This window comes from Nerophis ophidion, linkage group LG20, assembly GCF_033978795.1.
Source record: "Nerophis ophidion isolate RoL-2023_Sa linkage group LG20, RoL_Noph_v1.0, whole genome shotgun sequence".
Classification (NCBI taxonomy): Eukaryota; Metazoa; Chordata; class Actinopteri; order Syngnathiformes; family Syngnathidae; genus Nerophis; species Nerophis ophidion.
Window position 1 is genome coordinate 3540602 of NC_084630.1, and position 14446 is coordinate 3555047.

Here is a 14446-nt window from a genome sequence, read left to right on the forward strand (position 1 = left end):
AGTGTTTTAGTGAGATTATATGGTACCTGAAAGTCGGAGGGGTGTGGCCACGGGTGTGGTGACCGCCAGTGTCTCTGAGGGAAGACATGTTTCTCAACGAGGCGAAGCGAAGGCAGCCCTTGGGGCCAGGCTGAGCTTTTTTTCCCTCTCCTCCACGGTGGAAGCATCCCACGTTCAGGGGAGGCCGGTCGGAGAAGGCAAGAGAGTCCACAGCTGCCTCTTTGACAGGTGCACGAGGAACGACGCAAGTTATCCGCTCATGCCTACGGTAAGAGCCGACTTATTACCACAATTTTCTCACCAAAACCGGCCGTTGGACATGTGGTAGGGAACCATGTTCGCTTGACCGCTCTGTTCCAAAGTAAAGCTTCACCGTCATCTTTCGGAAATGGAAACACGGAAACCGGCTGTGTTTGTGCTGCTAAAGGCAGCCGCAATACACCGCTTCCCACCTACATCTTTCTTCTTTGACGTCTCCATTATTAATTGAACAAATTGCAAAAGATTCAGCAACACAGATGTCCAGAATACTGTGTAATTATGCTATTAAAGCAGACGACTTATAGCTGGGATCGGGACTGGAACAACATCACAATCCGTGACGTCACGCGCACGCATCATCATACCGCAACGTTTTTAACAGGATACTTCGCGCGAAATTTAAAATTGCAATTTAGTAAACTAAAAAGGCCGTATTGGCATGTGTTGCAATGTTAATATTTCATCATTGATATATAAACTATCAGACTGCGTGGATGGTAGTAGTGGCTTTCAGTAGGCCTTTAACTTTACTTGCTCATTGGCCCTGTGTTGTTTCAGGCCCTGAGTGTTGAAGACGTCCGCGCTCTTCTCAATGCCAACTTGCCAGAGTTGAAGTCCTACGAGAGTCAGGCGTTGGTGCAAGAGTGGATCCAGAACCAAAGACAGTCTGAGCTTGACACATTGGGGGTGGGGCTTCAGGGAGGCAAAGCTGACCCCACAAGCGCCCCTCGTCCTCCGGTCACACCTGGATCCGGGACTGGCTCTACTACCGCCTCTCCCACACCATCAAATGCCAGTGGTGAGTGTTGGAGTTCTACGATTAACCACATTTGTCCATGAAAATAGATGAACAGCTGTGATACATTTCTAAATTACTCAAAAGAAAAACTGGTTTCGTTTAATAAAATTTACCTAAACGTCTAAAAAAAAAAAAGTCTAATACAAATAAGGCAACAAGAGAAGTATCCCGCACCTCTCTTTTGTAAAGTCAATCAGTTCAACAGACATGGACATCTACATCAACTATATGGTGTGCCTGAGTCGCTGGAAAGGAGAGATTCAAAAAAAAAAAAATTATCTATTTTTTTTATGTAATTAGTTGAGAATGGTTACAAATGAGAATCACAATGTACCCCTAATAAAAAAACATAAATATAATACGTCTATTTGTGGCAGAATTGGACAAAGTTATGTTTAAGTTTCACTTTTACATCTCATGGCACATAAATGTAAATGTGGTGCATTCAGGGAACCTTGAAGTACGAAACAGCAGCCGCAATAATTTTGAAAGACAGGGGAGACTCGACCCACATTACATTAGATGCACTAATAACAATAATGATGATGATAAAGTAAAATGTACTATGAAGTCATTGGAAACTATTTAAGTGAATAATAACTGACAAATCTTGGAGCGTATGCAAAAACCTTAATTTTACATGTGTTTTAAAAGCAACCACTAATTTGTCATCAGTGCATGTACACATACTGAGTGTGTGTATGTGGGGCCAAGACGTCAGCTTTAGGGTGTGTGCCTCTAGTGCAGGGGTGCCCATTACGTCGATCGCGATCGACTGGTGGATCTCGGAGGGTGTGTCAGTCGATCTCAAGCCATTCATTAGAAAATAGACATAAAAATGAGCAATCATCAATCATACCAAGACTTCACTTTCGTCAGTTGTTTGACATTCTCGGCACCCGAGGATCTTGTGAGATGACGCTGGCTGCTGCGAGCTCATATTTAAGAAAAAAATCACTAACAGGCAGAGCGGACGCAGAGAAACACATTTTATTTCTAGAGACTCCGTACCTACTGTCAAAACTCTAAAGAGCGACTGCACAGTTCCTGTCTTCACCATAAAAGACCTGTTTCATCCTGCCTGTGCTAACAAAATAAGAGTCTCAGAAAGCTAGCAAGCTACGGAGTTTGATGCCAATGTATTTCTCCCCCGCCCTCAGCGACCGCTTTCTCACTTGCTTGCCCACCCGCACACTCACTGACGTCACTCACCTGCTGCCAGACATTAAAGGGCCACACACATATGCTACTCTCATAACAAAGTGTTTAAAAAGGAGTATGCAAGTTGGACAAATGAGATGCCAAATCCAACCACTTTCATGTGGTATTGGACAGAAAGAAGGACTTTTTTTTTTCCTCCATTTGAAAATGCGGACGTTATCAGCACCACTGTCTAATTCCAATCAATGCAAGTCATTAGAATCAAATACACCAACTTATATTCTTGTCTTCATGAAAGAAAGGAATCTATGTGTGTTACACATGCTTGTATTATTATTAAACACCATTAACTTGTTAACAAAAATGTCTCTTTCATAAATAAATAAATATAAATGATATATATAAATGAGGTAGATCTCCTCGACTTGGTCAATTGAAAAGTAGCTCGCCTGCAGAAAAAGTGTGAGCGCCCCTGCTCTAGGGCCTATGTGTCAAAGTCAAGGTTCCCGCGGGCCTCGACTTTGAATGATCTATGGCCCCCGGGATGATATTTAATTAGTATTAGAACCGGCCCGCAGGCCACAGTCGCCTGCTGCTGTTTTGCACGCACCAATACACCATCAGTGTTGGCGCTAGGAATTTTCAAAATGGGGTCCCAGGGACCCCGTCAAGTCATAAAAATGGGGTCCCACGGTAAATTTTTGGGGTCCCACTTTTTGTAAACCAGGGGTCGGGAACCTTTTTGGCTGAGAGAGCCATGAAAGCCAAATATTTCCAAATGTATTTCCGTGAGCGCCATATAATATTTTTTAATACTGAACACAACTAAACGCGTGCATTTTTAATTAAGACCAACATTTTTAGAGTATAATAAGTCTCTTATTCTTTTTAATAACATTATTCTAAAGCAAACCAATAATAAATATAATACTTCTTACCATTAATGCGACTTCTTGAACAGGTGCTGTAGAATATGGATGGTTGGATTAAAATGCATGAGAATGTTTTATATTATGAACGTTATTTTTAACACTGTATTTACCAGCGGAATTATTCATTACTTATCTTGTTAAGCAATGTCAGCTAAGATTTATCTGAGAGCCACATGCAGTCATCAAAAGAGCCAAATCTGGCTCTCGAGCCAAGGGTTCCCTACTCCTGTTGTAAGCGTTTTGAAAACAAGTGATAAATGTATGCATTATCCTGTTATTTCTCACATTCTTTATTGTGTTTTGGGAAAAGTTTGTCATAAACATTACTTGATTCTTAAAAAAAAATACAAAAGAAAACACATTTTAATACATTTACTATGATGTTATAAACATTCACTTTCTTCTCTCCTTCATGGATCTAAACTTTACCGCTGCCGGTATTTTTTTCTATATTTTTATTGTCATATTTTCAGAATGTGTTTGTTTTATTTTTGGCCAGAGTAAGACAAAGAAAACAATCTGAAGTTGTGTTTATTTATTAGTTTTAATGCCTTGATTTCCGCGTGTGCACAGATGTTCCTCCATGCGGCCCCTGAGCTAAAATGAGTTTGACACCCCTGCCTTAGGGGATTTGATGATGATAACAACAATAAATAAGTATATTTAAGACCAAATTGGTGGCCACAAAATAATCTTGTTCAATGGCCACACAAATCTGAGGGCCCGCACTACCTGGCATCTGTAAAGCTGACCTTGTCTCTGGTAATATCCTACATTAGAGTTGATGTGCTTGTTGAAAACCAAAATGCACTTCACATGTGTTCGATTTAATCAGACTATCTCTACCCCAAGTGGAGGAGTTCAAGTACCTAGGAGTCTTGTTCACGAGTGAGGGAAGAGTGGATCGTGAGATCGACAGGCGGATCGGTGCGGCGTCTTCAGTAATGCGGACGTTGTACCGATCCGTTGTGGTGAAGAAGGAGCTGAGCCGGAAGGCAAAGCTCTCAATTTACCGGTCGATCGACGTTCCCATCCTCACCAATGGTCATGAGCTTTGGGTCATGACCGAAAGGATAAGATCACGGGTACAAGCGGGCCAAATGAGTTTCCAGGTCTCTCCCTTAGAGATAGGGTGAGAAGCTCTGCCATCCGGGAGGAACTCAAAGTAAAGCCGCTGCTCCTCCACATGGAGAGGAGCCAGATGAGGTGGTTCGGGCATCTGGTCAGGATGCCACCCGAACGCCTCCCTAGGGAGGTGTTTAGGGCACGTCCAACCGGTAGGAGGCCACGGGGAAGACCCAGGACACGTTGGGAAGACTATGTCTCCCGGCTGGCCTGGGAACGCCTCGGGATCCCCCGGGAAGAGCTAGACGAAGTGGCTGGGGAAAGGGAAGTCTGGGTTTCCCTGCTTAGGCTGTTGCCCCCGCGACCCGACCTCGGATAAGCGGAGGAAGATGGATGGATGGATATCTCTACTAATGGAGCATGTGTGCGTGCAGAGCAAGAGTCTAACTGACCAGTGAATATTTTCTGTTGCAGGGGGCCGCCTGAGAGCAGACCCCGGCCGTCTCTTCCTCCTCGTCCTGGGCCTCCTCATGGCGTCCGTGCATGTCGGCCAATGAAGGAGCAGCACCTGGGGCCGTATTTATCAAGCGTCTTAGAGTGCCATTTTACACTTAAGTCCTGAGAATTGGCGAAATTTAGTCCTACTCTCAAACTTAAGGATAAAAAAAGATATTTATCAACTTTCTTAAGTCTAAGAATCACTCCTACTCTCCACGATATTTAAAAGACCTTCGGAGGTGTCCTAAGTGGTTAGGAGTTGCCAGCGGGGGATGGCACTAAGGCGAGAGAGACGTGCGCGAATGTTCAGGGAGCGGAAGGATGTCCTGGCTTTGTTTGATGACGAGCAGCTGATCAAATGGTATCGTTTAGACAGAGCGGGTATTATTTTTGTCACAGATTTAATAAGGGGCGTCATCTCATCAGCAACATCACACAGCAGAGCTTTCACAGCAGGACTAATGGTCATCACAATGCTTCCATGTATCGCCACTGGGAAAATGCAACAGTGTCTCCTCCTCTCGCCAGTTTGGTTTTCTTTTCGATTCCATGTTGATTTCTGCATGTGGCTGCAGTTGGCTAGTATACAGTGGGGCAAAAAAGTATTTAGTCAGCCACCGATTGTGCAAGTTTTCCCACTTAAAATGATGACAGAGGTCTGTAATTTTCATCATAGGTACACTTCAACTGTGAGAGACAGAATGTGGAAAAAAAAACTAGGAATTTCACATTTTAGGAGTTTTAAAGAAATTATTTGTAAATTATGGTGGAAAATAAGTATTTGGTCAACCATTCAAAGCTCTCATTGATGTAAGGAGGTTTTGGCTCAAAATCTCACGATACATGGCCCCATTCATTCTTTCCTTAACACGGATCAATCGTCCTGTCCCCTTAGCAGAAAAACAGCCCCAAATCATGATGTTTCCACCCCCATGCTTCACAGTAGGTATGGTGTTCTTGGGATGCAACTCAGTATTCTTCTTCCTCCAAACACGACGAGTTGAATTTTATACCAAAATGGATACATGGATGATACAGCAGAGGATTGGGAGAATGTCATGTTGTCAAATTAAACCGAAATAGAACCTTTTAGTATAAACTCAACTTGTCGTGTTTGGAGGAAGAAGAATACTGAGTTGCATCCCAAGAACACCACACCTACTGTGAAGCATGGGGGTGGAAACTTCATGCTTTGGGGCTATTTTTCTGCTAAGGGGACAGGACGATTGATCCGTGTTAAGGAAAGAATGAATGGGGCCATGTATCGTGAGATTTTGAGCCAAAACCTCCCTCCATCAGTGAGAGCTTTGAATGGTTGACCAAATACTTATTTTCCACCATAATTTACGGATAAATTCTTTAAAATTCCTACAATGTGAATTCCTGGATTTTTTTTTCCCATTCTGTCTCTCACAGTTGAAGTGTACCTATAATGAAAATTACAGTCCTCTGTCATCATTTTAAGTGGGAGAACTTGCACAATCGCTGGCTGACTAAATACTTTTTAGCCCCACTAGATATAGAGCCACCCACACCAGTTTCAAATTAGTTGCCTGATTAATGATTTTGAAAGAAAAGGAAATGTTTATTTTTGATTCATTGCCAATATTGTTTGTTTGTTTTGTAATATTTTGTAGTTTGTCAAAATATACACTCCCATTGTCCACTTAAATATTTCTAAGATGTTTCTTTATTCTTAGACAAGGGATTCCCTTCCGTGATTGGTCATTTCGATGGACACAGAAATGATGTCACCTAAAATTCCGTTTACGGCACATAGTAATGTCGTAATTCAGCTCTGAGTGTGACACTTAAAATTCAGTCCTACCCTTCGCTGAAAGTGTGAGTAAGACGCTTGATTACTAACTTTTAAACGCAGCTTTCAGCGAAGAATTTCTTTACTCATAAGTCAACTCTTAACAAACTTCTTAGGAGTAATTCTAAGAAGCTTGATAAATACGGCCCCTGATCTTTTCTACGACTGAAGAATACATTCTTTTTTTTATGATCAAATTAACTGTGTAACAAAAAATGACAGCTATCAATCTTTACATGATTGTATGAGGTACTGTACGTCCTTTAGATGCCATTACATGTGCAATAATGATCTACATAATGTACTTTTGACTGCTTACATTTTTTAAAAATAAAGTCCTGCTTCTGAGACCGTGCAGCAGCCACATTTGTAGTGTCATCACCTGCATCATACAAACACCTGTGTCACGTCGCCCTTGTCAAATCTCTCCAAACTCATCCCAATCGTTTGTGCTGCAAACATTTTTGGTTTAACTCTTACAGTTTTTAAGTTGTAAACACAGCTGAATCACATCACGGTAATAACTTAAAACCTACATTAGTTAAACCAGCGATTCTCAAACTGTGGAACACGGGCTCCATCAAGGGTGTGTTGAATAAATACTTGATTAAATTACAGTGTTTTATTTTCCTATATATTCATATACAGTGTTACTGTTCAAACTTATGTTGAAGTGGCCAAAAATATTAAATATACTTGTTTATTAAAACTTATCCCCTTTTTAAATGTTCTTTTTCTCCCTCAAGTTAAATTAAAAAGTTTTGCATCAAAAACAAAACACAAAACAGGTGGGACGGGTTTGGGGAGATTTTGAGAAAGGGATGGTGCTGGTTATGAATCATATTTTGTTACTAACTTAGAAATTATAAAAGTATTTTTTTAAGTTTACTATAATAGCACAAACGACTAGAACAGGTTTGGAGAGATTTTGACATAGTTGCAATGTAGTTATGATTGATATGTTAATTAACTATAATAATTAGACAAATATTTTTTGGAACAAGTTTGGGGAGATTTGGACAAAGTGAATTGTAAAGTTTTGGCAACTTAATTATAATAGACCAACATTTTTACTGAACAAAAAAATGGAAATGGGACAAGTTTGAGGAGTTTTTGACATAGTTGAGGGTTTTTTATGATTAATAACACTCATTACATGTAATGAAGGGCTGTAACAAGCTGTTTAAAGTATTGAAAGTATATTTTAATATACCCACAAAAATGTATTTATGACAGTGTAAGGTTGTCCATTGCATCTATTTTATGAATTTGAAACTTTTTTTTTGGTACTTTATTTTTCTTTTCTTTTTCTTATATTTTTGTTGCGGGGGGGGGGTCTGTTTCTCAGTACCTGTATTAGGATTTCCCCATCAAATGAATACATAATGTTTTATTCTTTTTTAAATAAATGTACAGTATATTTGTATATATACAAGAGGGACAACGGGTTGAAGATGAATGAATATATATATATATGTATATATATAAATTTTTTTCCTGAGGTAACTCCTGAAGGAATCAATAGAGTACTATGTATCTATTTATATATATATATATATATATATATATATACGTATATATGTATGTATATATATATACTGTATATATATATATATATATGTGTGTGTGTATGTATGTAATTTCCTCATTGTAGGATGAATAAAAGTGTATCCTAACCCTAAAAAAATATGTATTTATGACAATTTGACAGAATTCTCCGCAGTAGCGTAGAAATACATTGAAAAAGTGACTCGCTACAACACTCGTATGATGTCATCTTTTCTCTTCTGTCAGCACACACACACAAATTATTGCATTCCGCGACCCCAAAAGGGAATAAGCGGTAGAAAATGGAAAAAAAAAATCTTTATTTTATTTATTTTTTTACTTTTAACACTTAAATTTCAAGATCAACTTCCGATATCTCTCTCGATTTTAAGTTTGAACTATTATTTGGTTTTCTGCTCTTTCGTCAAAACTTTGATGTTTTTATATGGCAACCACGCAACATTTGCAATATTTTTTCCACATAAAACATTTTAAAGTGATACTTTTTAAGTAATAATTCATTGTAACATAGATTTTTTTGGGAGCAATGGAAAAAAAACAAAAGATAGACAAAAGGAAAAAAACTGCCTGCATGACATATTTGTGTCAACATTACCTCTTTTTCTCATTAGATTTCACCTCATTCCACTTTTTTAAAATGTTTTATTTTTTCAATATTATCAATTTTGCAATTTTTGCAAAATGTGTGGCGGGCCGGTAAACTATTAGCTGCGGGCCACAAAAGGCCCCTGGGCCGCACCTTGGAAACCCCTGGTATAATCTGACAGAGGGCGGGAGTTAGCCACGAAATTGGACCAATCAGAGGCTTTGTCTTCTGAGGTCAGGAAGTTGAATTTCTCAAGAGCGGCAAAAAAAAAAAAAGTGTGGATTTAGCGTGTTTTATCTTACATAAAAATATGTGAACGAAGATATTTGATGCTATCAACACGCCAGCCATCGACACAACTGTAAGTTAAAGCTGTTTGTATTTCTGTGTTTGGTCGAAAAGCGCTACTTATCGTTATTCCTGTTTAAACGGTGATGAAAAGTAACATGGAGGCTGCCAATATTTAAGTCAATGTAAATAAAATAAATACAATATAAAAGACAAGGGAAACTGTAGACTCCTGGTTAGTTAGTTGGTTAATTAGTTAGTTAGTTAGTTAGTTGGTACAGTAAAACACAACTTAAAAAAAACCCGATACTATGTCAAGAGCTCTGATAAAATGAGCTGGAAAACTCATGTAAAAAATATACAACATAAAGTAGCAAGAAACACGTCAATAATGAATAAAGCCAAATATGTTCTAGACCAAAAATCACTTCATATTCTCTACTGCTCACTAGTGTTACCATATCTGAGTTACTGTGGAGAAATATGGGGAAATAACTACAAAAGTGCACTTCATTCACTAACTGTGTTACAAAAAAGTGCACTTCATTCACTAACTGTTACAAAAAAGTGCACTTCATTCACTAACTGTGTTACAAAAAAGATCAGTTAGAATAATACATCATGTTGGATATAGAGAACATCCATCCATCCATCCATCTTCTTCCGCTTATCCGAGGTCGGGTCGCGGGGGCAACAGCCTAAGCAGGGAAGACCAGAGTTCCCTCTCCCCAGCCACTTCGTCTAGCTCTTCCCGGGGGATCCCAAGGCGTTCCCAGGCCAGCCGGGAGACATAGTCTTCCCAACGTGTCCTGGGTCTTCCCCGTGGCCTCCTACCGGTTGGACGTGCCCTAAACACCTCCCTAGGGAGGCGTTCGGGTGGCATCCTGACCAGATGCCCGAACCACCTCATCTGGCTCCTCTCGATGTGAAGGAGCAGCGGCTTTACTTTGAGTTCCTCCCGGATGGCATATAGAGAACATACAAACCTCTTATTTATTGAATCAAAGATACTGAAATTCCATGACATAGTGAAATTGCAAACAGTTAAACAAATTATACACAAAGCAAACAATAACCAGACGACTTGAAAATAGCACACAAAGTAGACTTAGAGCCTGATTTACTAAGATTCAAATACCACGGGCTGAATAACATGTGCAATCTATAAACCTGCGTGTGCTACTAGTGAACGTGTTGCATGCAGCTTACCAACATGGCGTGTGCAATTGTAAAGTGGTGCAGACTGCCTTAAGTGAGGATTCTGTGTGTACTTTATAGAACATCACCAATGATACTCATTTACTGCACATTGTCATCATGCTCCTACCTGTGGGGTTTTGATATGTTTTCAAACATGCAGAAGACATGTACTATTTTTATTGGGCATTTTAGAAACAGTCCTGCAGTGCATCTACATTAAAACCACTTTTTTTTTTTAAGGCTGAATGTGCGCTTTTTGGAGAACGGTTGTATATATCCACTCAGGAGGCAAAAAATGCATACTTAAATATATTTTTGATTTATTAAATATTTGAATATTTTATGGAAAAATGACCATTAAAAATGAGACACCAAAACACAATTACAATTATGTATTTATTATTATTATTAGGGACGGCGTTGCGCAACCCGAGAGTGGCCGTCCGCAACCCGAAGGTTCCTGGTTAAATCCCCACCTAGTACCAACCTCGTCCCGTCCGTTGTGTCCTGAGCAAGACACTTCACCCTTGCTCCTGATGGCTGCTGGTTAGCGCCTTGCATGGCAGCTCCCTCCATCAGTGTGTGAATATGTGTGTGTGAATGGGTAAATGTGGAAGTAGTGTCAAAGCGCTTTGAGTACCTTGAAGGTAGAAAAGCGCTATACAAGTACAACCCATTTATCATTTACTCAATAATATACAACAATTCTTCTCAACAAAAGAGGAGAAATATAATCTTAGAGAAAAATATAATTTAAAACATTTGTACGCACGTACAACACTTAAGACCTTCAGTATATCTGCATGTGGAATTCAATTATGGAATGGATGAAGCAAAGCAATCAAACAATGTACTAATACGATCCAATTCAAGAAACTCTTCAAACTGGAAGTGTTTACAAAGTACAAAAAAGAAGAACCAAGATAAACATTCTAAATTTATTCACCCATTCATTCTTTCATTCTCAAAATAATCTTACTTATCTCGTATTTGGACTAAAACTTATTTCACCAATTGTTTATTTATTTATTTTCATTGTGATTACTTATGGAGTATATTGTGATTACATTGAGAACCGGAAGTGAACAAAAGTTCAAGCAACTGTTATGTAAAAGAAAAGGGGTGGGATTAAATACGCTCTGCTTCTTCCTACTCCTTTTCCAACATGTTGAAAAGAGAAACTGGAAATTGTGATGTATCATGTTGTATGCATGCATGTTCCAAATAAACTTAACCTCAACCTCAACCTTAAACTCAAAGAACTGGTAAGTTTTTCTGTGCCAATAAGTGTCGAATACAGAAACCTTGAGGCAATAAACTAGTTTAAGAAGAATGTTTTTGCATTGTTAATAAGACTACTGTACTTTTCAGTTTTCGTAAACATTGACTATTGTGTGACGTCCTATTAAAGGGCCACTGAAATGAAATGTTCTTATTCAAACGGGGATAGCAGGTCCATTCTATGTGTCATACTTGATCATTTCGCCATATTGCCATATTTTTGCTGAAAGGATTTAGTAGAGAACATCGACGATAAAGTTCGCAACTTTTGGTCGCTAATAAAAAAGCCTTGCCTGTACTAGAAGTAGCAGACGATGTGCGCGTGACGTCACGGGTTGTAGGGCTCCTCACATCCTCACATTGTTTACAATCATGGCCACCAGCAGCGAGAGCGATTCAGACCGAGAAAGCGACAATTTCCCCATTAATTTGAGCGTGGATGAAAGATTCGTGGATGACTATAGTGAGAGTGAAGGACTAGAAGAAGAAAAAAAAATGCGAGGGCAGTGGGAGCGATTCAGATGTTATTAGACACATTTACTAGGATAATTCTGGAAAATCCCTTATCTGCTTATTGTGTTACTAGTGTTTTAGTGAGATTATATGGTCGTACTTGTAGAACCTGAAAGTTGGAGGGGTGTGGCCATGGGTGTGGTGACCGCCAGTGTCTCTGAGGGAAGCCACGTTTCTTCTACGAGGTGAAGGCAGCCGGGCTGAGATTTTTTTTTTTCCCCCCTCCTCCACGGTGTAAGCATCCGACGGTTGGGGGCGGCCGGTGGGAGGAGGCAAGAGAGTCCTCAGCTGCAGGAGGAAACGACGCAAGCTCTCTGCTAATGTCTAGTGTAAGAGCTGACTTAATACCACCATTTTCTCACCAAAACCTGCCGGTTGACATGTGGTCATTAACCATGTTCGCTTGACCGCTCTGTTCCAGAGTAAAGCTTCACCGTCATCTTTCGGGAATGTAAACAATGAAACACCGGCTGTGTTTGTGTTGCTAAAGGCGGCCGCAATACACCGCTTCCCACCTACATCTTTCTTCTTTGACGTCTCCATTATTAATTGAACAAATTGCAAAAGATTCAGCAACACAGATGTCCAGAATACTGTGTAATTACGCTATTAAAGCAGACGGCTTATAGCTGGGATCAGTGCTGGATCAAAATGTCCGCTACAATCCGTGATGTCACGCGAACGCGTCATCACACCGCGACCTTTTCAGCAGGATATTTCGCGCGAAATTTAAAATTGCAATTTAGTAAACTAAAAAGGCCGTATTGTCATGTGTTGCAATGTTAATATTTCATCATTGATATATAAACTATCAGACTGCGTGGTCGCTAGTAGTGGGTTTTAGTAGGCCTTTAATTTTTTTTAAAAATACTGCAAAATAAAACAAATATTTATTTATATGTACATTTATTCAGTTATAAACATTCATTCACTTTCTTCTTTCCTTCATGGATCCAAACTTTACTGCTGCCGGTATTTTTTTCGATATTTTTATTGTAATATTTTCAGAATGTTTGTTCTATTTTTGGCCAAAATAAGACAAACAAAACCATCTGAAGTTGTCTTTATTTTTTAGTTTAATAGCATGATTTTAATAGTCTTACTAGATTTTCCTCCATGCGGCCCCTAAGATAAAATGAGTTTGACACCTTAAATTCAGTTTAAGAATTAGGCCATCAAGATAGAATAATGGTGGTGGTTGATTAAATGTGGATGAGGGATACTTTATTGTACTTTCATTTTTTATTTTCCCCCTTAGAGATTGCCACCTTATCGTGGTTAACTTAATCTTCAGGTGGGAACCCAAATTGTACAGGTGTGAAAGTAGAGGACTGAGTTATTGCAATCCTCTGGGTTGGTGCTAGGAATTTTCAAATTAAGTCATAAAAATAGGGTTCCACACGAAATTTTTGGAGTCCCACTTTTTTGTAAGCGTTTTGGAAAAAAATGAAAAATGTATGCATTTTCCTGTTATAGCTCACATTCTACATTGTGTTTTGGTAAATGGTTGTCATAAATGTTACTTAATTCCTTTAAAAAAAAAAGATGTTTCAATGCCATGATTTTAATAGTCCGGTGTGCGCCGATGTGGCCCCTGAGCTAAAATTAGTTTGACATCTTAAATTTTAAGTTTAGGAATTATGCCATCAAGTTAAAATAATGGTGATGGTTGATTAAATGTGGATGAAAGATACCTTGTTTGATTTATTTTACTTTCACTTTTTTTGTTTCCCCTAAGAGATTGCCACTTTATTGTGGTTAGTCTTCAGGTGGGACAGCCAAGTTGTACAGGTGTGAAAGTAGAGAGAGACCTGACAATGTGCAAAAATCTTCTTCTCCAGGTTGGAGTTGGACAAATAGGGCCTGATGTACTAAAACATGTGCAACATGATAGCACATGCAAAGTTGATCTAGTAAACGTGTGCAAAGTGGATTGCAACTCTTCAATGAGCAGAATAATGCGTGCAATCCATTTTCTGTCTCCGCTTCATTCATCCATCCATTTTCTACCGCTTGTCCTTTTTGGAGTCGCGTGGGGGTGCTCAAGCCTATCTCAGCTGCATTCAGGCGGAAGGCGGCGTACACCTTGGACAAGTCATCACCCGGCCAACACAGACAACATTCACACACTAGGGCCAATTTAGTGTTCTCTTCATTACTATGCAAAATATACGCAGATCATCTAAACATACGCAATACAGTGAGAAGAAAATTCAAATATAATTGTTTGGCACGTGCAATGGGATTGATCAACATTCATCACCGTTTTGCATTTTGCTGGGTGACAGCACTAGTCAAAAAGTGTATGTTAGAGTAACTTAAAATCCGTAAATGATTGGGGAGATTTGGACAAAGTGTGGCTGGGGGACAAACTACACTCAGGTTCTTAATATTTCGGACTTGTAATTAAAATTAGAATGTTGTGCATTTGTGAGCAAAAATCCTTTGGCGTGTGGGTCATAAAAGAAAACACCGAA

General features: G+C 39.4%; 1 protein-coding gene across 2 annotated transcripts in view; it reads left to right on the plus strand.

Moving 5' to 3' along the window:
• The window catches only part of LOC133538652 (uncharacterized), a 103279-nt gene extending 98040 nt beyond the window's left edge, over window positions 1–5239 (plus strand). For both annotated transcript variants that reach the window (XM_061880336.1, XM_061880335.1), the window contains exons 64-65: window positions 820–1060; window positions 4693–5239. In XM_061880336.1, coding sequence (XP_061736320.1) covers window positions 820–1060; window positions 4693–4775 — 324 coding nt within the window. In that variant the 3' untranslated portion in view covers window positions 4776–5239. The remainder of the gene's footprint in view (window positions 1–819; window positions 1061–4692) is intronic.
• The last annotated feature ends 9207 nt before the right edge of the window (window positions 5240–14446 follow it).